Source organism: Oncorhynchus tshawytscha, linkage group LG06, assembly GCF_018296145.1.
Source record: "Oncorhynchus tshawytscha isolate Ot180627B linkage group LG06, Otsh_v2.0, whole genome shotgun sequence".
In the NCBI taxonomy this organism is placed as follows: Eukaryota; Metazoa; Chordata; class Actinopteri; order Salmoniformes; family Salmonidae; genus Oncorhynchus; species Oncorhynchus tshawytscha.
The window spans coordinates 2535485-2558974 of NC_056434.1; the positions used below are offsets into that span (position 1 = coordinate 2535485).

The following is a 23490-nucleotide window of genomic DNA, read 5'->3' on the forward strand; positions in this document are numbered from 1 at the left end:
TTATGTAGTGTTGTGTTGTCTCTCTTTATGTAGTGTTGTGGTGTCTCTCTTTATGTCTCTCTTTAGTGTTGTCTCTCTTTATGTAGTGTAGTGGTGTCTCTCTTTATGTAGTGTTGTGTTGTCTCTCTTTATGTAGTGTAGTGTTGTCTCTCTTTATGTAGTGTTGTCTCTCTTTATGTAGTGTTGTGTTGTCTCTCTTTATGTAGTGTTGTCTCTCTTTATGTAGTGTTGTCTCTCTTTATGTAGTGTTGTGTTGTCTCTCTTTATGTAGTGTTGTGGTGTGTAGTGTTGTCTCTCTTTATGTGGTGTTGTGTTGTCTCTCTTTATGTAGTGTTGTGTTGTCTCTCTTTATGTAGTGTTGTGTTGTCTCTCTTTATGTAGTGTTGTGTTGTCTCTCTTTATGTAGTGTAGTGTTGTCTCTCTTTATGTAGTGTTGTGGTGTCTCTCTTGTCATGATGTGTGTTTTGTTCTATATTTTTATTTAATTCAACTTTTTTATCCCAGCCCACGTCCCTGCAGGAGGCCTTTTGGTAGGTCGTCATTGTAAATATGAATTTGTTCTTAACTGACTTGCCTCGTTAAATAAAAAGGTTTAACAAAAAAAAAAATATATATATATATATATATATATTCCGTTCCCAATGGCCCCCTATATAGTCCACTACTTTAGATATAGGGAATAGGGGGGCTATTTGGGATACGCCCAGTGTGTGAATCCTTCCAGTGAAGAAAACGTAATGGAAAAAAACAGAAGGGAAACTGCCTGTCAGGTTCACTTCTGTTCTGAAGGGTAAGAAGTCCTGTGAAGATTGTCCCGGGGCAGAGTGTTCGCTGCTCTAGAACAATGCCACATTAACTTTCATCTCTATTAAGTTGTGTTTCAGTAGAAAAGGAGCCCATCCCAGCAGCTTTACTTGGCAAAAGATATGTCTCCTCTCTTCTCCGTGCCAGGATGATCCCTCTAGCTAACACTCCCTTTCCTTTCATCAAGAGTAGCTCCTCCAACACACATAAACATAGGAGAGAGAGAGACCAACAGAGAGACCAAGAGAGAGAGAGAATGAGAAAGACAGAGAGCGATAGAGAGACAGTAAGAGAATGAGAGAGGGAGAGAGAGAGACAGTGAGAGAGAGGATGAGAGACAGAATCAGAGAGAGAGAGAGAGAGAGGATGAGAGACAGCGAGAGAGAGAGAGACAGAGAGAGAGAGAGAGAGAGAGAGAGAGGATGAGAGAGAGAGAGAGAGGATGAGAGAGAGAGAGAGGAGGATGAGAGAGAGAGAGAGAGGATTAGAGACAGAATGAGAGAGGATTAGAGACAGAATGAGAGAGGATGAGAGACAGAATCAGAGAGAGAGAGAGGATGAGAGAGAGACAGCCAGAGAGAGAGAGAGAGAGGATGAGAGAGAGTGAGAGAGGATTAGAGACAGAATGTGAGACAGAGAGAGAGAGAGAGGATGAGAGAGAGGATGAGAGAGAGAGGATGAGAGACAGACAGAGAGAGGATGAGAGAGAGACAGAGAGGGAAAATGAGAGACATAGGCTAATGCCGTAAAGGGGAGATTCAGTGCTTATGAATATTTTAAAAACTGACCATTCATTTTGCTGAGGGAAAAAAGATATGAAACATAACAGTGGCTGGTAGCCTAGTGGTTAGAGTGTAGAGGTGGCAGGTAGCCTAGTGGTTAGAGTGTAGAGGTGGCAGGTAGCCTAGTGGTTAGAGTGTTGGACTAGTAACCAGCAGGTAGCCTAGTGGTTAGAGCGTTGGACTAGTAACCAGCAGGTAGCCTAGTGGTTAGAGTGTTGGACTAGTAACCAGCAGGTAGCCTAGTGGTTAGAGCGTTGGACAAGTAACCAAAAGGTTGGAGGATCGAATCCCAGAGCAGACAAGGTACAAATCTGTCGTTCTGCCCCTGAACAAGGCAGTTAACTCACTGTTCCTAGGCCGTCATTGTAAGATAATAATTTGTTCTTAACTGACTTGCCTAGTTAAATAAAGGTATAAATAAACCATTCTCAGTATCTGCCACCATCAAGGCAGAAGACAATAGTTGTTGAAGACGGCTGACATACTGTAGGTTAACACACACACTGCCAGACAGATGAAGATAAGCCATCCCAGCCCTCAAGCCACAAACTTTGAGCAACTATGTGCTGTTGGCACTGTGTTTGCTAAGAAGCTGCTGCTGGAAGGTGTACACACACACACACAGTGGCCCCCCCCAGTGGCCCCCCCCAGTGGCCCTCCCCAGTGGCCCCCGTGGCCCCCAGTGCCCCCCAGTGGCCCCCAGTGCCCCCCCCCCCAGTGGCCCCCCAGTGCGCCCCCAGTGGCCCCCAGTGCCCCCCAGTGCCCCCCAGTGGCCCCCAGTGACCATTTCCACTAGATAACATAGCCACAAGCATTTCGCTACACTCGCATTAACATCTGCTAACCATGTGTATGTGACAAATAAAATTTGATTTGATTTGACAAAGTCAGAACAGCTTTCCCATTTTGACAAACAGATGCCGCTCCTGTGGGAGAAATATCACAGCCAATCACAACACTGGTGGGTAAGTAAATATCACAGCCAATCACAACACTGGTGGGTAAGTAAATATCACAGCCAATCACAACCCTGGTGGGTAAGTAAATATCACAGCCAATCACAACTCTGGTGGGTAAGTAAATATCACAGCCAATCACAACTCTGGTGGGTAAGTAAATATCACAGCCAATCACAACTCTGGTGGGTAAGTAAATATCACAGCCAAGTGTATCACAGACACACACACACAGGCAGACAGACAGACACAGGCAGACAGACACACACACACACACACACACACACACACACACACACACACACACACAAGCAGGCACACACACGCAGGCAGACAGACAGGCACACACAGGCAGACACACACACACAGGCAGACAGACAGACACACACAGGCAGGCAGGCAGGCAGACAGACAGACACACACAGGCAGGCAGGCACACACACACACACACACACACAGGCAGACAGACAGACAGACAGACAGACAGACAGACAGACAGGCAGACCGAGTCATTCACTATAGTTGACTACTCAGATAGGCAGACAGACAGACAGGCAGGCAGGCAGGCAGACCAAGTCATTCACTATAGTTGACTAGACAGACAGACAGACAGACAGACAGACAGACAGACAGACAGACAGACAGACAGACAGACAGACAGACAGACAGACAGACAGACAGACAGGCAGACCGAGTCATTCACTATAGTTGACTACTCAGACAGACAGACAGGCAGGCAGACCGAGTCATTCACTATAGTTGACTACTCAGACAGACAGACAGACAGACAGGCAGACCGAGTCATTCACTATAGTTGACTACTCAGACTGACAGACAGACAGACAGACAGACAGACAGACAGACAGACAGACAGACAGACAGACACAGACAGGCAGACCGAGTCATTCACTATAGTTGACTACTCAGATAGGCAGACAGACAGACAGGCAGGCAGGCAGGCAGGCAGACCAAGTCATTCACTATAGTTGACTAGACAGACAGACAGACAGACAGACAGACAGACAGGCAGGCAGACCGAGTCATTCACTATAGTTGACTACTCAGACAGACAGACAGGCAGGCAGACCGAGTCATTCACTATAGTTGACTACTCAGACTGACAGGCAGGCAGACAGGCAGACAGGCAGACAGACAGACAGGCTGGCAGACAGGCATGCAGGCAGGCAGGCAGGCAGACAGACAGGCAGGCAGACAGACAGGCAGGCAGACAGACAGGCAGGCAGGCAGACAGACAGGCAGACAGACAGGCAGGCAGGCAGGCAGGCAGGCAGGCAGACAGACAGACAGACAGACAGACAGGCTTGACAAGGAGTCAACAGAGAAGAAAATGGGAGCGTTGTGTTCTTTTCAATGAATACAAAGACCAAGCTTCTTTGCCTGTGGTAAGTAGGTAGGTAGGTGACTTCGTGGTTTTTTTTATCAAGTAAAGAGAGTAAAAACCGTGATTTGATAAATTACATTCTTTAGAAAAGCCAGCCACGCCCTCGTCCTTCCTGACTCCAAAGATTATTCCTGCAAGAGACACCAGCTGTGTGCACCAATAGATATAGTGGATTCACTATAACTCCAGAGGACAACAGCAACGTGTCATTATGAGACATCTTGTAAAATGGTTGAAACTTCCATTTATGCACATTCATTAGCCTACTGAAGACGCATGTACAGTGTAGCACGCCTCTGTGTGTGTGTGTGTGTGTGTGTGTGTGTGTGTGTGTGAGTGAGTGAGAGAGTCTTCTCCGTCTCTCACCAGAGGTACTCCAACCCAACACTCCCAACACACACAAACAGACTGTTCTCCTCCCAGCAACACGTCTCAGGTACAGGTTGAGACAGGCCCACATCTGTCGCGTTCCTTCCTCAGCCCTGGTGTTGCGGGCGCACGCCAAATCAAGTCCTGACAGAGCTGGGCCTTAAACAAGCAGGGCTCGGCGCCTCCAGTCTTGTCCTCTTCATGCTTGACAGGTTACATCATGTCTTCAGCAGTTTCTTACTATCCTACTCAAATCTTTAAAAAATAGGGTTTGTATTTTATTTTCTCTCCGGGGGAAAAACCCCTCGCCTCTTGTTGAAGAAGAAACTACAGGATGTAACATTTTAAGGTGATTAAAACTTCTTCCTTATATTTAATTTCCTGTGAAATCATTTCATCGTGTTTTGGATGTTTGTTTTTAAAGACCAAAAGGTACTTCTACGTGTTACAAAGATAGTTTGGGAAGCAGTTCCCCCCCCGAAGAGTAGCTCTTACAAAGGACATCAGTGTTCAAAAAAATCTCTGCAATGATTGTACAAACATATGATGCCGTCATCATCATCATGTACTGGGATGTGACATGTTTATCGAGCCAGATCTGGGATGGTGGCCAAGGATAAGCATCTGTCACTATTGGGATTGGCTAATTCATTTTAGAGCTACAGTTTAAACAACCAATCACATCTCATGTGATACAGGCAGTGAGCTTGACTACATCTGAACACATCAACTAATTGTGCTATGTAGAGGAATGGACAGATTTCTCACTGGGTTCAAAAGTTGGGTACCAAACAGCTGATCCTGTCTGTGAATTTTAATAAAGTTCATTTGCTGCATTTCTAGAGAATTTTAAAACTAAAACACTAAAATTATATTTGGAGAACAGCAAAAAAACAACAACAAAAAAATGACCCCAGCCATTATCACCTTGACAACCGGAGCTCCAATCACCTCAGTCCATCTACAAACACACAGCGTATTAGCTATACAATTAGCTGCTACACATTAACTCACATTAACGCCGCACACCGGAATGACAAACTATCATTTAATACATACAGAGGGGTGTGTTAGCAGAAAAAGTATTTTATTAACTACATTTCTTTTAAAAAATGTTAGTTTTACATAACTTTTTGTTGTAGTTTCACAGCAAATTTCCTGCAAATCTACACATGTTTTGCCATGATTTATGCCATGTCCATACGATTTCTAGGTGAGTGGCGAATAAAATCATTGGGGGCCCCTGGAATTTATTTTAATACATTATTTTATGACCGAGGTCCGGGGCTCGTGTCCTCAAATGTAGCTATGGTCCTGCCCACTGCAGCTGTATAGCACTGTTCCATTATAGCCTGGGTATCCTAATGCCACTATTATAGCCTGGGTAACCTAATGCCACTATTATAGCCTGGGTATCCTAATGCCACTATTATAGCCTGGGTAACCTCCTAATGCCACTATTATAGCCTGGGTAACCTCCTAATGCCACTATTATAGCCTGGGTAACCTCCTAATGCCACTATTATAGCCTGGGTAACCTAATGCCACTATTATAGCCTGGGTAACCTCCTAATGCCACTATTATAGCCTGGGTAACCTAATGCCACTATTATAGCCTGGGTAACCTCCTAATGCCACTATTATAGCCTGGGTAACCTAATGCCACTATTATAGCCTGGGTAACCTCCTAATGCCACTATTATAGCCTGGGTAACCTCCTAATGCCACTATTATAGTCTGGGTAACCTCCTAATGCCACTACTGTTCCATTATAGCCTGGGTAACCTCCTAATGCCACTATTATAGTCTGGGTAACCTCCTAATGCCACTATTATAGTCTGGGTAACCTCCTAATGCCACTATTATAGCCTGGGTAACCTCCTAATGCCACTATTATAGTCTGGGTAACCTCCTAATGCCACTATTATAGTCTGGGTAACCTCCTAATGCCACTATTATAGTCTGGGTAACCTCCTAATGCCACTATTATAGCCTGGGTAACCTCCTAATGCCACTATTATAGCCTGGGTAACCTCCTAATGCCACTATTATAGCCTGGGTAACCTCCTAATGCCACTATTATAGCCTGGGTAACCTCCTAATGCCACTATTATAGTCTGGGTAACCTCCTAATGCCACTATTATAGCCTGGGTATCCTAATGCCACTATTATAGCCTGGGTAACCTCCTAATGCCACTATTATAGCCTGGGTATCCTAATGCCACTATTATAGCCTGGGTATCCTCCTAATGCCACTATTATAGCCTGGGTATCCTAATGCCACTATTATAGCCTGGGTATACTAATGCAACTATTATAGCCTGGGTAACCTCCTAATGCCACTACTGTTCCATTATAGCCTGGGTAACCTCCTAATGCCACTATTATAGCCTGGGTAACCTCCTAATGCCACTACTGTTCCATTATAGCCTGGGTAACCTCCTAATGCCACTATTATAGCCTGGGTAACCTCCTAATGCCACTATTATAGTCTGGGTAACCTCCTAATGCCACTATTATAGTCTGGGTAACCTCCTAATGCCACTATTATAGTCTGGGTAACCTCCTAATGCCACTATTATAGCCTGGGTATCCTAATGCCACTATTATAGTCTGGGTATCCTAATGCCACTATTATAGTCTGGGTATCCTAATGCCCCTATTGTAGTCTGGGTAACCTCCTAATGCCACTATTATAGCCTGGGTATCCTAATGCCACTATTATAGCCTGGGTATCCTAATGCCACTATTATAGCCTGGGTATCCTAATGCCACTATTATAGCCTGGGTAATCTCCTAATGCCACTATTATAGCCTGGGTAACCTCCTAATGCCACTATTATAGCCTGGGTATCCTAATGCCACTATTATAGCCTGGGTATCCTAATGCCACTATTATAGCCTGGGTATCCTAATGCCACTATTATAGCCTGGTATCCTAATGCCACTATTATAGCCTGGGTAACCTCCTAATGCCACTATTATAGCCTGGGTATACTAATGCCACTATTATAGCCTGGGTATACTAATGCCACTATTATAGCCTGGGTAACCTCCTAATGCCACTATTATAGCCTGGGTAACCTCCTAATGCCACTATTATAGCCTGGGTAACCTCCTAATGCCACTATTATAGCCTGGGTAACCTCCTAATGCCACTATTATAGCCTGGGTAACCTCCTAATGCCACTATTATAGCCTGGGTAACCTCCTAATGCCACTATTATAGCCTGGGTAACCTCCTAATGCCACTATTATAGCCTGGGTAAACTCCTAATGCCACTATTATAGCCTGGGTAACCTCCTAATGCCACTATTATAGCCTGGGTAAACTCCTAATGCCACTATTATAGCCCGGGTAACCTCCTAATGCCACTATTATAGCCTGGGTAACCTCCTAATGCCACTATTATAGCCTGGGTAACCTCCTAATGCCACTATTATAGCCTGGGTATCCTAATGCCACTATTATAGCCTGGGTATCCTAATGCCACTATTATAGCCTGGGTATACTAATGCCACTATTATAGCCTGGGTATACTAATGCCACTATTATAGCCTGGGTATACTAATGCCACTATTATAGCCTGGGTAACCTACTAATGCCACTATTATAGCCTGGGTAACCTCCTAATGCCACTATTATAGCCTGGGTAACCTCCTAATGCCACTATTATAGCCTGGGTAACCTCCTAATGCCACTATTATAGCCTGGGTAACCTCCTAATGCCACTATTATAGCCTGGGTAACCTCCTAATGCCACTATTATAGCCTGGGTAACCTCCTAATGCTCAGGGAAGAAAACAATAATTTAAAATAATTTAAAAACGGTTTGAAAAATGGGCCTTTTCCAGACTGCAGCATTATCGAAAAATCATTTCCTTATCTTTTAAACCCTGTCTTTCTTCCCGTTCTGCCTGCTATGTTTCCCAGCTGTATGTTTGAGGGCTTGTGTCTTTCTGTGTTAGTTCGGGGCGAGTCTAGACAGGTTGGTTGACATAAACAAGTCTCAGCCCCATCTCTAAGACACGGGACGAGCCCTGGCCCTGCAGATGTTCCCGGGGACAGGTTGGGTCTTGCCTAACGCTGTTCCCAGGAACACTCTTCTCCGTTTGAACGGTTGCTTCTCTGAGAGGGCTCTCCTCCTGCGGCACAATGCGAGACGCCACAGCAGTCGAGAGCTAAAGATCAACTCCCTCAGAACAAAGACTGAGCATGGAGGCATACACACAGCTCTCTCTCTCCCCCCGTGCCAGCCCGGAGCGCAGGGTTCAGCAGAGAGGCACACACACACACACACAGCTCTCTCTCTCCCCCGTGCCAGCCCGGAGCGCAGGGTTCAGCAGAGAGGCACACACACACACACAGCTCTCTCTCTCCCCGTGCCAGCCCGGAGCGCAGGGTTCAGCAGAGAGGCACACAGTATTTCCTCTCTCCAGGTCCTCAATCCATTACAGTAATCCCCCCTCCCCAGCCCTATACAGGCCAGACCATCACATTCCTCCACTCTACCAGAGACCGAGGATAAGGTCCGGAGACCGAGGATAAGGTCCGGAGACCGAGGATAAGGTCCGGAGACCGAGGATAAGGTCCGGAGACCGAGGATAAGGTCCGGATGGCGAGGATAAGGTCCGGAGACCGAGGATAAGGTCCAGGAGACCAGATAAAGGTCCGGAGACCGAGGATAAGGTCCGGAGACCGAGGATAAGGTCCGGAGACCGAGGATAAGGTCCGGAGACCGAGGATAAGATCCGGAGACCGAGGATAAGGTCCAAATGGCTCCCTATTCCCTGTGTAGTGCACTAATTTTTCCTCAGGTGCAACAGTTAAAAGTAGTGCACTACACAGGGAATAGGGTGCCATTTGGTATGCTGGCCTAGCCTACCTGGTGGCAGGTAATACACTAGACAAACCCCACCTCACCACTGTTCAACCTCACACTAGACAAACCCCACCTCCCGCTGTTCAACCTCACACTAGACAAACCCCACCTCACTGCTGTTCAACCTCACACTAGACAAACCCCACCTCATGCTGTTCAACCTCACACTAGACAAACCCCACCTCACTGCTGTTCAACCTCACCTCACACTAGACAAACCCCACCTCACTGCTGTTCAACCTCACCTCACACTAGACAAACCCCACCTCACGCTGTTCAACCCATTAATAGACAGTACCCCACCTTACTGCTGTTCAACCCACAATAGACAAACCCCACCTCACTGCTGTTCAACCTCATTAATATACAATCCCACCTCACTGCTGTTCAACCTCACCTCACACTAGACAAACCCCACCTCACGCTGTTCAACCCATTAATAGACAAGTACCCCACCTTACTGCTGTTCAACCCATTAATAGACAAACCCCACCTCACTGCTGTTCAACCCATTAATATACAAACCCCACTTCACTGCTGTTCAACCCATTAATATACAAACCCCACCTTACTGCTGTTCAACCCATTAATAGACAATCCCACCTCACTGCTGTTCAACCCATTAATAGACAAACCCCACCTCACTGCTGTTCAACCCATTAATAGACAAACCCCACCTCATGCTGTTCAACTGCTCACATTAATACAAGTATCCCACCTCACTGCTGTTCAACCCATTAATATACAGTATCCCACCTCACTGCTGTTCAACCCATTAATATACAGTATCCCACTTCACTGCTGTTCAACCCATTAATATACAGTATCCCACCTCACTGCTGTTCAACCCATTAATATACAGTATCCCACTTCACTGCTGTTCAACCCATTAATATACCGTATCCCACCTTACTGCTGTTCAACCCATTAATATACAGTATCCCACCTCACTGCTGTTCAACCCATTAATATACAGTATCCCACTTCACTGCTGTTCAACCCATTAATATACAGTATCCCACCTCACTGCTGTTCAACCCATTAATATACAGTATCCCACCTCACTGCTGTTCAACCCATTAATATACAGTATCCCACCTCACTGCTGTTCAACCCATTAATATACAGTACCCCACCTTACTGCTGTTCAACCCATTAATATACCGTATCCCACCTCACTGCTGTTCAACCCATTAATATACAGTATCCCACTTCACTGCTGTTCAACCCATTAATATACAGTATCCCACCTCACTGCTGTTCATCCCATTAATATACAGTATCCCACTTCACTGCTGTTAAACTCATTAATATACAGTATCCCACCTCACTGCTGTTCAACCCATTAATATACAGTATCCCACCTCACTGCTGTTCAACCCATTAATATACAGTACCCCACCTTACTGCTGTTCAACCCATTAATATACCGTATCCCACCTCACTGCTGTTCAACCCATTAATATACAGTATCCCACTTCACTGCTGTTCAACCCATTAATATACAGTATCCCACCTCACTGCTGTTCATCCCATTAATATACAGTATCCCACTTCACTGCTGTTAAACTCATTAATATACAGTACCCCACCTCACTGCTGTTCAACCCATTAATATACAGTACCCCACCTCACTGCTGTTAAACTCATTAATATACAGTATCCCACCTCACTGCTGTTAAACTCATTAATATACAGTATCAAGGGGAAAACAGCCAAATAGCAAATATTTACACTGAACAAAAATATAAAAGCAACATGCAACAATTTCAAAGATTTTACTGAGTTACAGTTTATATCAGGAAATCAGTCAACTGAAATAAATTCATTGGGCCCTAATCTATGGATTTCACATGACTGGGAATACAGATATACATCTGTTGGTCACAGATACCTTAAAAAATGGTAGGGGCGTGGATCAGAGAACCAGTCAGTATCTGGTGTGACCACCATTTGCCTCATGCAGTGTGACACATCTCCTTCGTATAGAGTTGATCAGGCTGTTGATTGTGGCCTGTGGAATGTTGAAGTTGCTGGATATTGGTGGGAACTGGAACACGCTGTCGTACACGCCGATCCAGAGCATCCCAAACATGCTCAATGGGTGACGTGTCTGGTGAGTATGCTAGCCATGGAAGAACTGGGACATTTTCAGCTTCCAGGAATTGTGTACAGATCCTTATGTCATGGGGCCGTGCATTATCATGCTGAAACATGAGGTGATGGCGGTGGATGAATGGTACAGCAATGGGCCTCAGGATCTCGTCACGGTATGTCTGTGCATTCAAATTGCCAACGATAAAATGCAATTGTGTTCGTTGTCTGTAACTACGGACAACTATGGTGCATTCTGTTCACAAAATTGACATCAGAAAACTTCTAGCCTACACGACGCCACACACGTTGTCCACCATCTGCCCAGTACAGTGGAAACCGTGATTCATCCGTGAAGAGCAGACTTCTCCAGCGTGCCAGTGGCCGTCGAAGGTGAACATTTACCCACTGACGTCAGTTACGACGCTGAACTGCAGTCAGGTCAAGACCCTGGTGAGGAAGACGAGCAGATGAGCTTCCCTGAGACGGTTTCTGATAGTTTGTGCAGAAATTCTTCGGTTGTGCAAAACCCACAGTTTCATCAGCTGTCCGGGAGGCTGGTCTCAGACGATCTCGCAGGTGCGTATCTGGCGTGGTTACACGTGGTCTGGGGAGGCCGGCTGAATGTATTACCAAATGCTCCGAAAAATTATAGAGGACGGAGTATGTTTTGGCTCATTGAACCACACCATAAAAGGACAGTATGTTTTGTCTCATTGAACCACACCATAAAAGGACAGTATGTTTTGACTCATTGAAGAATCATTCTGTTAAGAGACATCGGGGGGTTAGGGAGCAGGGAAATGTGGGAAATGATGACGTGTCATACCACTCTTTACGTGTGTGGTGTGTGTCACAGTCAGTCCCAGACAGGAAGAGGTTTTAAGATGTGGGTTAGGGATTAGGTGTGTCTCCTAAGAACAGTCATCAAAAAAAGCACCGAACACACAGAGACCGAACACTTTTATTTATTTCACCTTTATTTAACCAGGTAGTCTAGTTGAGAACAAGTTCTCATTTGCAACTGCGACCAGGCCAAGATAAAGCATAGCAGTGTGAACAGACAACACAGAGTTACACATGGAGTAAACAATTAACAAGTCAATAACACAGTAGAAAAAAGGGTAGTCTATATACATTATGTGCAAAAGGCATGAGGAGGTAGGCGAATAATTACAATTTTGCAGATTAATAACACTGGAGTGATAAATGATCAGATGGTCAGGTACGGGTAGAGATATTGGTGTGCAAAAGAGCAGAAAAGTAAATAAATAAAAACAGTATGGGGATGAGGTAGGTAAAAATGGGTGGGCTATTTACCGATAGACTATGTACAGCTGCAGCGATCGGTTAGCTGCTCAGATAGCAGATGTTTGAAGTTGGTGAGGGAGATAAAAGTCTCCAACTTCAGCGATTTTTGCAATTCATTCCAGTCACAGGCAGCAGAGAACTGGAACGAAAGGCGGCCAAATGAGGTGTTGGCTTTAGGGATGATCAGTGAGATACACCTGCTGGAGCGCGTGCTACGGATGGGTGTTGCCATCGTGACCAGTGAACTGAGATAAGGCGGAACTTTACCTAGCATGGACTTGTAGATGACCTGGAGCCAGTGGGTCTGGCGACGAATATGTAGCGAGGGCCAGCCGACTAGAGCATACAAGTCGCAGTGGTGGGTGGTATAAGGTGCTTTAGTGACAAAACGGATGGCACTGTGATAAACTGCATCCAGTTTGCTGAGTGTTGGAAGCAATTTTGTAGATGACATCGCCGAAGTCGAGGATCGGTAGGATAGTCAGTTTTACTAGGGTAAGTTTGGCGGCGTGAGTGAAGGAGGCTTTGTTGCGGAATAGAAAGCCGACTCTTGATTTGATTTTCGATTGGAGATGTTTGATATGAGTCTGGAAGGAGAGTTTACAGTCTAGCCAGACACCTAGGTACTTATAGATGTCCACATATTCAAGGTCGGAACCATCCAGGGTGGTAATGCTGGTCAGGCGTGCGGGTGCAGGCAGCGAACGGTTGAAAAGCATGCATTTGGTTTTACTAGCGTTTAAGAGCAGTTGGAGGCCACGGAAGGAGTGTTGTATGGCATTGAAGCTTGTTTGGAGGTTAGATAGCACAGTGTCCAAGGACGGGCCGGAAGTATATAGAATTCTGTCGTCTGCGTAGAGGTGGATCAGGGAATCGCCCGCAGCAAGAGCAACATCATTGATATATACAGAGAAAAGAGTCGGCCCGAGGATTGAACCCTGTGACACCCCCATAGAGACTACCAGAGGACCGGACAGCATGCCCTCCGATTTGACACACTGAACACTGTCTGGTTGAAGACAGCGGAGGTGTATTTGGAGGGCCAGTTGGTCAGGATGACGTCTATGAGGGTGCCCTTGTTTACAGATTTAGGGTTGTACCTGGTGGGTTCCTTGATGATTTGTGTGAGATTGAGGGCATCTAGCTTAGATTGTAGGACTGCCGGGGTGTTAAGCATATCCCAGTTTAGGTCACCTAACAGAACAAACTCTGAAGCTAGATGGGGGGCGATCAATTCACAAATGGTGTCCAGGGCACAGCTGGGAGCTGAGGGGGGTCGGTAGCAGGCGGCAACAGACTGAGAGACTTATTTCTGGAGAGAGTCATTTTCAAAATTAGTAGTTCGAACTGTTTGGGTATGGACCTGGAAAGTATGACATTACTTTGCAGGCTATCTCTGCAGTAGACTGCAACTCCTCCCCCTTTGGCAGTTCTATCTTGACGGAAAATGTTATAGTTGGGTATGGAAATCTCCGAATTTTTGGTGGCCTTCCTGAGCCAGTATTCAGACACGGCAAGGACACAGTGCACTAAGGGGCCGATTCAGACTTAGGAATTTACACCTTATATGCATATTCCTCTGTGTTTCAGCCCCAATTGGTAGATGTAAAAAAATACTATGATCTTATAGATTATTTAGGTTTAGGATTCAGAGTTTTAAAAAATGGTTCGGAGAGCCTTTACTCACAAAAGAAAGAAACTGTGGTTTGTTTCATTCTGATTTGCCAGGTTCTTTATCCCATGGTAATGGTTGGAATTAACTAATGTACATAGAACTATAACAGGGAGAATAGTGTACACATTGTAGGCGATACCCCCGTCTATTACCTGCTCTAACCATGGAACTGTTATAACAGGGGGAATAGTGTACACATCGTAGGCGATACCCCTATCTACTACCTGCTCTAACCATGGAACTGTTATAACAGGGAGAATAGTGTACACATCGTAGGCGATACCCCCGTCTATTACCTGCTCTAACCATGGAACTGTTATAACAGGGGGAATAGTGTACACATTGTAGGCGATACCCCTATCTACTACCTGCTCTAACCATGGAACTGTTATAACAGGGAGAATAGTGTACACATCGTAGGCTATACCCCCGTCTACTACCTGCTCTAACCATGGAACTGTTATAACAGGGGGAATAGTGTACAAATCGTAGGCGATACCCCTATCTACTACCTGCTCTAACCATGGAACTGTTATAACAGGGAGAATAGTGTACACATCGTAGGCGATACCCCCGTCTATTACCTGCTCTAACCATGGAACTGTTATAACAGGGGGAATAGTGTACACATCGTAAGCGATACCCCCGTCTACTACCTGCTCTAACCATGGAACTGTGTGATGACACAGCCAAGTATTTCAGCATGGGTCAGGTTCAAACTGTTGCAGCGTGGTCTGCGCTCCACTTTATCATCAACTGTTATTACAGGGAGAATAGTGTACAATATCATCAACTGTAAACAAATCAACGACCACATGGCCACGGTTACAAAGGAAGCAAATGAAGGTAAAAATTCATTACAGGAAGTATTCATACCCTTTGACTTATTCCACATATTTATTGTTACAGCCTGAAATGGATTAAATCGGGTTAAATCAGGTTTTTTCACCCATCTACACACACCCCATAATGACATCACAATACCCCATAATGACATCACAATACCCCATAATGACATCACAATACCCCCATAATGACATCACAATACCCCCATAATGACATCACAATACCCCATAATGACATCACAATACCCCATAATGACATCACAATACCCCATAAAAAATGGTAATAATACCCCATTGTTTTTTAAATGTATGCAAATGTGTTGAAAATTAAACAGAAATATCTCATTTACATAACTATTCACACCCCTAAGTCTCTAATGATTGCCTCGCCTGGTTCACCAACTACTTCTCAGACAGAGTTCAGTGTGTCAAATCGGAGGGCCTGTTGTCCGGACCTCTGGCAGTCTCTATGGGGGTGCCACAGGGTTCAATTCTCGTGACAACTCTTTTCAATGTATACATCAATGATGTTACTCTTGCTGCTGGTGATTCTCTGATCCACCTCTACGCAGACGAAACCATTCTGTATACTTCTGGCCCTTCTTTGGATACTGTTCTAACAAACCTCCAAACAAGCTTCAATGCCATACAACTCTCCTTCTGTGGCCTCCAACTGCTCTTAAATGCTAGAAAAACAAAATGCATGCTCTTCACCTGCCCGCCCGTCCAACATCACTACTCTGGACGGTTCTGACTTAAAATAAGTGGACAACTACAAATTCCTAGGTTTCTGGTTAGACTGTAAACTCTCCTTCCAGACTCACATTAAGCATCTCCAATCCAAAATTAAATCTAGAATCGGCTTCCTATTTCGCAAACAAAGCCTCCTTCACTCATGCTGCCAAACATACCCTCGTAAAACTGACTATCCTACCGATCCTCGACTTCGGTGATGTCATTTACAAAATAGCCTCCAACACTCTACTCAGCATACTGGATGTAGTCTATCACAATGCCATCCATTTTGTCACCAAATCACCTTATACCACCCACCACTGTGACCTGTATGCTCTAGTCGGCTGGTCCTCGCTACATATTCGTCACCAAACCCACTTGCTCCAGGTCATCTATAAGTCTTTGCTAGGTAAAGCCCTGCCTTATCTCAGCTCACTGGTCACCATAGCAACACCAACCCGTAGCACGCGCTCCAGCAGATATATTTCACTCGTCATCCCCAAAACCAACACCTCCTTTGGACACCTTTCCTTCCAGTTCTCTGCGGCCAATGACTGGAACGAATTGCAAAAATAAGTTGGAGACATATCTCCCTCACTAACTTAAAGCATTGGCTGTCAGAGCAGCTTACCGATCACTGCAGCTGTACACAGCCCATCTGTAAATAGCCCATCCAACCAACTACCTACCTCATCCTCATATTTGTTTTTCTGCTCTTTTGCACACCAGTATTTCTACTGCACATCCTCATCATATCACTCCAGTGTTAATTGCTATATTGTAATTACTTCACTATTATGGCCTATTTATTGCCTTACCTCCTCACTTAATTTGCACACACTGTATACAGATTTTCAATTGTGTTATTGACTGTACGTTGGTTTACTCCATGTGTAACTCTGTGTTGTTGTACGTGTCTAACTGCTTTGCTTTATCTTGGCCAGGTCACAGTTGCAAATGAGAACTAGCCTATCTGGTTAAATAAAGGTGAAATAAATAAATACTTCGTAGAAGCACCTTCGGCAGTGATTACAGCTGTGAGTCTTTCTGGGTGAGTCTCTAAGATCTTTACACACCTGGATTGTGCAACATTTGCCCATTATTCTTTTCAACTTTTCTCTTCAAGCTCTGTCAAATTGTTTGTTGATCATTGCCAGACAACCATAGATCTTCAAGTAGATTTAAGAGAAAACAGTAACTCTGCCACTCAGAAACATTCACTGTCTCCTTGGTAAGCAACTCCAGTGTAGATTTGGCCTTGTGTTTTAGGTTATTGTCCTGCTGAAAGGGGAATTAATCTCCCAGTGTCAGGTGGAAAGCAGACAACCAGGTTTTCCTCTAGGATTTTGACTTAGCTCCATTCTGTTTATTTTTTTATCCTGAAAAACTGCTGCACACTCAGTAATGTATTGGATATAACACAAACATAACACCTTGTATTCAGGACAGACATTTCATTCCTTTACTACATTTGTTGCATCATTACTTTAGTGCCTAAATTATACAATTTCTCTTCAGCAGTCTTGTTCGAATCCATCTGGACTAGTCATTTAAAAACGAAACCCGAGACCCCATGACAATCATCAGATCAACGAATCAGATGAACAACGACGTCGTACCAATTTTAATTATTATTATTTATTTTTTTACTGTGCATTGATTTCCATTATGCATCTTCCTGTTGTGTATGGAAGGTAGCCTAAGCATTATTATAAGCCAAAAGGTCATTGACTTAGTCATCCTCATAATTAGCTCAGACCAAAGCATCAGATAAATATTGGCATCATGTGTGACTTTATAATCCAGAGTAGTCTCACCCTCCCTCTTTTCCAGTTCTCCACACAGACGCATGTTCCTGTGCTGTAACGTTGAGGGACGAGAGGGACGAGAGAGAGAGAGAGAGAGACCAGAGAGAGAGAGTTGGGTAAATGTCCCTGTCCCACAGGTGGCCCCTGTGTCTCGCCAGTTGACTCTAAGACATGACCTACCTACCGTTGGTTGATATTTAGGCAATAAGCCCACGGGTTTTTACAGCACTCCCTCCTCCCGTCTGACAAACAGGGGATTGATGGCTTAACTGAACCAGAACCCTTTCCTGTAGCACAGTGGTATAGTACCATGTAGAACTGGTTCAGCCACATAGTTTCCCATGAATATTCTGATTTCACAAGAGAGATCCAACACTTGAAGTAAACAGCCAATGTATAGGAGAGAGACAAATTGATCCAACCCAATTATTATTATTTCCGATAATTATTAATACTGATGGTCGACCTCTCCATCTGCAGGCGAGTTATGGAGCAGGTCACCTGGTTGCTAGGAACGGTGCGCTTGATTTTCGATTTTTACATAACGGTACATGGCATGACACGGCCTGGAGCCAGTATGGTCATGGAGCCAGTATGTATGGTCATGGAGCCAGTATGTATGGTCACGGAGCCAGTATGTATGGTCACGGAGCCAGTATGGTCACGGAGCCAGTATGGTCACGGAGCCAGTATGTATGGTCACAGAGCCAGTATGTATGGTCACAGAGCCAGTATGTATGGTCACAGAGCCAGTATGTATGGTCACAGAGCCAGTATGTATGGTCACAGAGCCAGTATGTATGGTCACAGAGCCAGTATGCATGGTCACAGAGCCAGTATGTATGGTCACAGAGCCAGTATGTATGGTCACAGAGCCAGTATGTATGGTCACAGAGCCAGTATGTATGGTCACAGAGCCAGTATGCATGGTCACAGAGCCAGTATGTATGGTCACAGAGCCAGTATGTATGGTCACAGAGCCAGTATGCATGGTCACAGAGCCAGTATGTATGGTCACAGAGCCAGTATGTATGGTCACAGAGCCAGTATGTATGGTCATGGAGCCAGTATGGTCACAGAGCCAGTATGTATGGTCACAGAGCCAGTATGTATGGTCACAGAGCCAGTATGTATGGTCATGGAGCCAGTATGGTCACAGAGCCAGTATGTATGGTCACAGAGCCAGTATGTATGGTCACAGAGCCAGTATGTATGGTCATGGAGCCAGTATGGTCACGGAGCCAGTATGTATGGTCACAGAGCCAGTATGTATGGTCATGGAGCCAGTATGTATGGTCACAGAGCCAGTATGGTCACAGAGCCAGTATGTATGGTCACAGAGCCCGTATGTATGGTCACAGAGCCAGTATGTATGGTCATGGAGCCAGTATGTATGGTCACAGAGCCAGTATGGTCACAGAGCCAGTATGTATGGTCACAGAGCCAGTATGGTCACAGAGCCAGTATGTATGGTCATGGAGCCAGTATGGTCACAGAGCCAGTATGGTCACAGAGCCAGTATGTATGGTCACAGAGCCCGTATGTATGGTCACAGAGCCAGTATGTATGGTCATGGAGCCAGTATGTATGGTCACAGAGCCAGTATGGTCACAGAGCCAGTATGTATGGTCACAGAGCCAGTATGGTCACAGAGCCAGTATGTATGGTCATGGAGCCAGTATGGTCAGCCAGAGCCAGTATGTATGGTCACAGAGCCAGTATGTATGGTCACAGAGCCAGTATGTATGGTCACAGAGCCAGTATGTATGGTCACAGAGCCAGTATGTATGGTCACAGAGCCAGTATGTGTCACAGAGCCAGTATGTATGGTCACAGAGCCAGTATGTATGGTCACAGAGCCAGTATGTATGGTCACAGAGCCAGTATGTATGGTCACAGAGCCAGTATGGTCACAGAGCCAGTATGTATGGACACAGAGCCAGTATGGTCACAGAGCCAGTATGTATGGTCACAGAGCCAGTATGCATGGTCACAGAGCCAGTATGGTCATGGAGCCAGTATGGTCACAGAGCCAGTATGGTCACAGAGCCAGTATGTATGGTCACAGAGCCAGTATGGTCACAGAGCCAGTATGGTCACAGAGCCAGTATGTATGGTCACAGAGCCAGTATGGTCACAGAGCCAGTATGGTCACAGAGCCAGTATGTATGGTCACGGAGCCAGTATGTATGGTCATGGAGCCAGTATGTATGGTCACAGAGCCCGTATGTATGGTCACAGAGCCAGTATGTATGGTCATGGAGCCAGTATGTATGGTCACAGAGCCAGTATGTATGGTCACAGAGCCAGTATGTATGGTCACAGAGCCAGTATGCATGGTCACGGAGCCAGTATGTATGGTCACAGAGCCAGTATGCATGGTCACAGAGCCAGTATGTATGGTCACAGAGCCAGTATGTATGGTCACGGAGCCAGTATGTATGGTCACGGAGCCAGTATGTATGGTCACAGAGCCAGTATGCATGGTCACAGAGCCAGTATGCATGGTCACAGAGCCAGTATGTATGGTCACAGAGCCAGTATGTATGGTCACAGAGCCAGTATGTATGGTCACAGAGCCAGTATGCATGGTCACAGAGCCAGTATGTATGGTCACAGAGCCAGTATGTATGGTCACGGAGCCAGTATGTATGGTCACAGAGCCAGTATGTATGGTCACAGAGCCAGTATGTATGGTCACAGAGCCAGTATGCATGGTCACAGAGCCAGTATGTATGGTCACGGAGCCAGTATGCATGGTCACGGAGCCAGTATGTATGGTCACAGAGCCAGTATGTATGGTCACAGAGCCAGTATGTATGGTCACAGAGCCAGTATGCATGGTCACAGAGCCAGTATGTATGGTCACAGAGCCAGTATGTATGGTCACAGAGCCAGTATGTATGGTCACAGAGCCAGTATGCATGGTCACAGAGCCAGTATGTATGGTCACAGAGCCAGTATGTATGGTCACGGAGCCAGTATGTATGGTCACAGAGCCAGTATGTATGGTCACAGAGCCAGTATGCATGGTCACAGAGCCAGTATGCATGGTCACAGAGCCAGTATGCATGGTCACAGAGCCAGTATGCATGGTCACGGAGCCAGTATGCATGGTCACAGAGCCAGTATGTATGGTCACAGAGCCAGTATGTATGGTCACAGAGCCAGTATGCATGGTCACAGAGCCAGTATGTATGGTCACAGAGCCAGTATGTATGGTCACGGAGCCAGTATGGTCACGGAGCCAGTATGCATGGTCACAGAGCCAGTATGGTCACAGAGCCAGTATGCATGGTCACAGAGCCAGTATGGTCACAGAGCCAGTATGTATGGTCACGGAGCCAGTATGGTCACGGAGCCAGTATGCATGGTCACAGAGCCAGTATGCATGGTCACAGAGCCAGTATGCATGGTCACGGAGCCAGTATGTATGGTCACAGAGCCAGTATGCATGGTCACGGAGCCAGTATGTATGGTCATGGAGCCAGTATGTATGGTCACAGAGCCAGTATGTATGGTCACAGAGCCAGTATGTATGGTCACAGAGCCAGTATGTATGGTCACCAGTATGTATGGTCACGGAGCCAGTATGTATGGTCACGGAGCCAGTATGTATGGTCACCAGTATGTATGGTCATGGAGCCAGTATGCATGGTCACGGAGCCAGTATGCATGGTCACAGAGCCAGTATGTATGGTCACAGAGCCAGTATGCATAGTCATAGAGTCAGTATGCATAGTCATAGAGCCAGTATGCATGGTCACAGAGCCAGTATGCATAGTCATAGAGCCAGTATGCATGGTCACGGAGCCAGTATGCATGGTCACAGAGCCAGTATGCATGGTCACGGAGCCAGTATGGTCACGGAGCCAGTATGCATGGTCACGGAGCCAGTATGCATAGTCATAGAGCCAGTATGCATGGTCACGGAGCAGTATGGTCACAGAGCCAGTATGCATGGTCATGGAGCCAGTATGTATGGTCACAGAGCCAGTATACATGGTCACAGAGCCAGTATGGATGGTCACAGAGCCAGTATGCATGGTCATGGAGCAGTATGGTCACAGAGCCAGTATGTATGGTCACGGAGCCAGTATGTATGGTCACAGAGCCAGTATGCATGGTCACAGAGCCAGTATGCATGGTCACAGAGCCAGTATGCATAGTCATAGAGCCAGTATGCATGGTCACGGAGCAGTATGGTCACAGAGCCAGTATGCATGGTCATGGAGCCAGTATGGCCACGGAGCCAGAATGCATGGTCATAGTGGTTCTAAACATAAACAAGCTGTGTGCAGGTGGGACTCAGCTGTCACTGTCACTATAACATTGTCACAATAACAGAGCACTGTAGAGTAAAAATATTTTGTATTTTGGGGTTATTAACTTCATATTGAGAGAATAGTAGAATACACAAGGTGCAGTCTCTAAATGTTTCTCTTGTTATGTCAGTCACTGGATTAGCACATGTCAGCAAAACATTTTTTTACATTGGTAAATTAGTCTAGTCAGATCTGGACTTGTAGTAATCGTGGTCGAATTACCGACTTGGGAGCCCCCATTGATTTTCTTAGTCACTCCGATATCATATTAAAATATCTTTCTCCTCCCCATGACAAAATGTGTAGAATTGCATGAAATTAGTTATAAAATTGCAAAATATTCTCTCTGCCCCATGGCAAAATGTGTAGAATTGCAGGAAATGAACTCCACATTTATTTTTACTGTCAAGAGTGAAATGTTTAGCTCACAAGGTTGGGGTGGGTCCATGATAGAACACATCAATCAACCATTCCTTAGACATCGCAGAATTCTACTTCCAACACAAATAATGGTGAATTAAAATCATGTTGAGTCACTTGACATAATTTTTGTAGACATTCAATTGGATAATAAATGGAACGAATGCATTTCCAAACAGAACATCTGTCATTGTTAGAGGTAATAGATACAATTGTGACTGGTGTTAATGGGAATCTGTAAAGTGTGTTGAGACTCATTGTAAAAATGCACTTTACAATTAAGTAATCAACTTTTAAAAAATCTATGGATTTGACATGAACTCTTACCGTCCAGGTGGCAGACTTGGCTGTGGAGGACTGCTGGAAGGAGACGTCGAAGGTGTGTGTCCCGGCGTAGTCTGTGTTGGAGGGGATAGCCGGGGAGGGGGACATGGCGTCGAAGGTGGAGCTGGGCTGGGCGTAGGGTGAAGGAGCTGACACGTTGTTCTGGACATGGTCGTTGTTGTAGGGACTGGTGGAGGTAGAGCCGCCATTTTGGATGTTCTGATCCATGCTGTTCAGCAGCCCCAGGTTGGTATACTGTGACTGGACAGACAGAGAGAACTTTAAATGACCAATTGTACACCAAGGTCCAATGGAAATAAATTCCACTTCCACTTTATCCCAAATCACGCCAAAATACACACAGAGGTTGGACAGGTTGGAACAGAGGGCAGCCATGTTACGGTGGTCATGGAGTAGTTTATAGGGGTTAAGGGCCACAGAGCCTTGCTCAAGGGGCCAGGTTGTTGCACTGTGATTAGAGAGAGGTGAGAAGATGGGGGGGGGAGACACCAAACACCAAACACAGGAATGTCTCCTAGAAATGACTCGTAACAGGAGAATGTTACAGTGTTTCAGTCTAGAGATCACAGATCAGTCTGAAACTCAATTTCCACAGATAGCAGATTTGTTTATATGTCGGGTAACTTGTATTGGCTGACAGGGGCTAACAATGGCCAAAATCCTGTCCTTGTGTAAGATATGGTGGTGAGAAGAGCCCTTTACATTTAAAAAAACAGGTTTAAATTCGTATTTTCA

The 23490-nt window shown here is 45.4% G+C and overlaps 1 protein-coding gene and 1 long non-coding RNA gene across 9 annotated transcripts in view; both read right to left on the bottom strand.

Annotated features, from left to right (window-relative positions):
* tp63 (tumor protein p63) overlaps positions 1-23490 on the bottom strand; it is a 137574-nt gene that overhangs the window by 34548 nt on the left and 79536 nt on the right. For all 8 annotated transcript variants that reach the window (XM_042322835.1, XM_042322836.1, XM_042322837.1 and 5 more), the window contains one exon: positions 22738-22995. In XM_042322835.1, the coding sequence (XP_042178769.1) occupies positions 22738-22995 (258 nt within the window). The remainder of the gene's footprint in view (positions 1-22737; positions 22996-23490) is intronic.
* On the bottom strand, positions 4965-8747 carry LOC121846645. Its single transcript, XR_006083551.1, has 2 exons — positions 6099-8747; positions 4965-6059 (listed from the first exon to the last, which is right to left on the bottom strand). It is a non-coding gene; the product is annotated as an uncharacterized LOC121846645 (long non-coding RNA).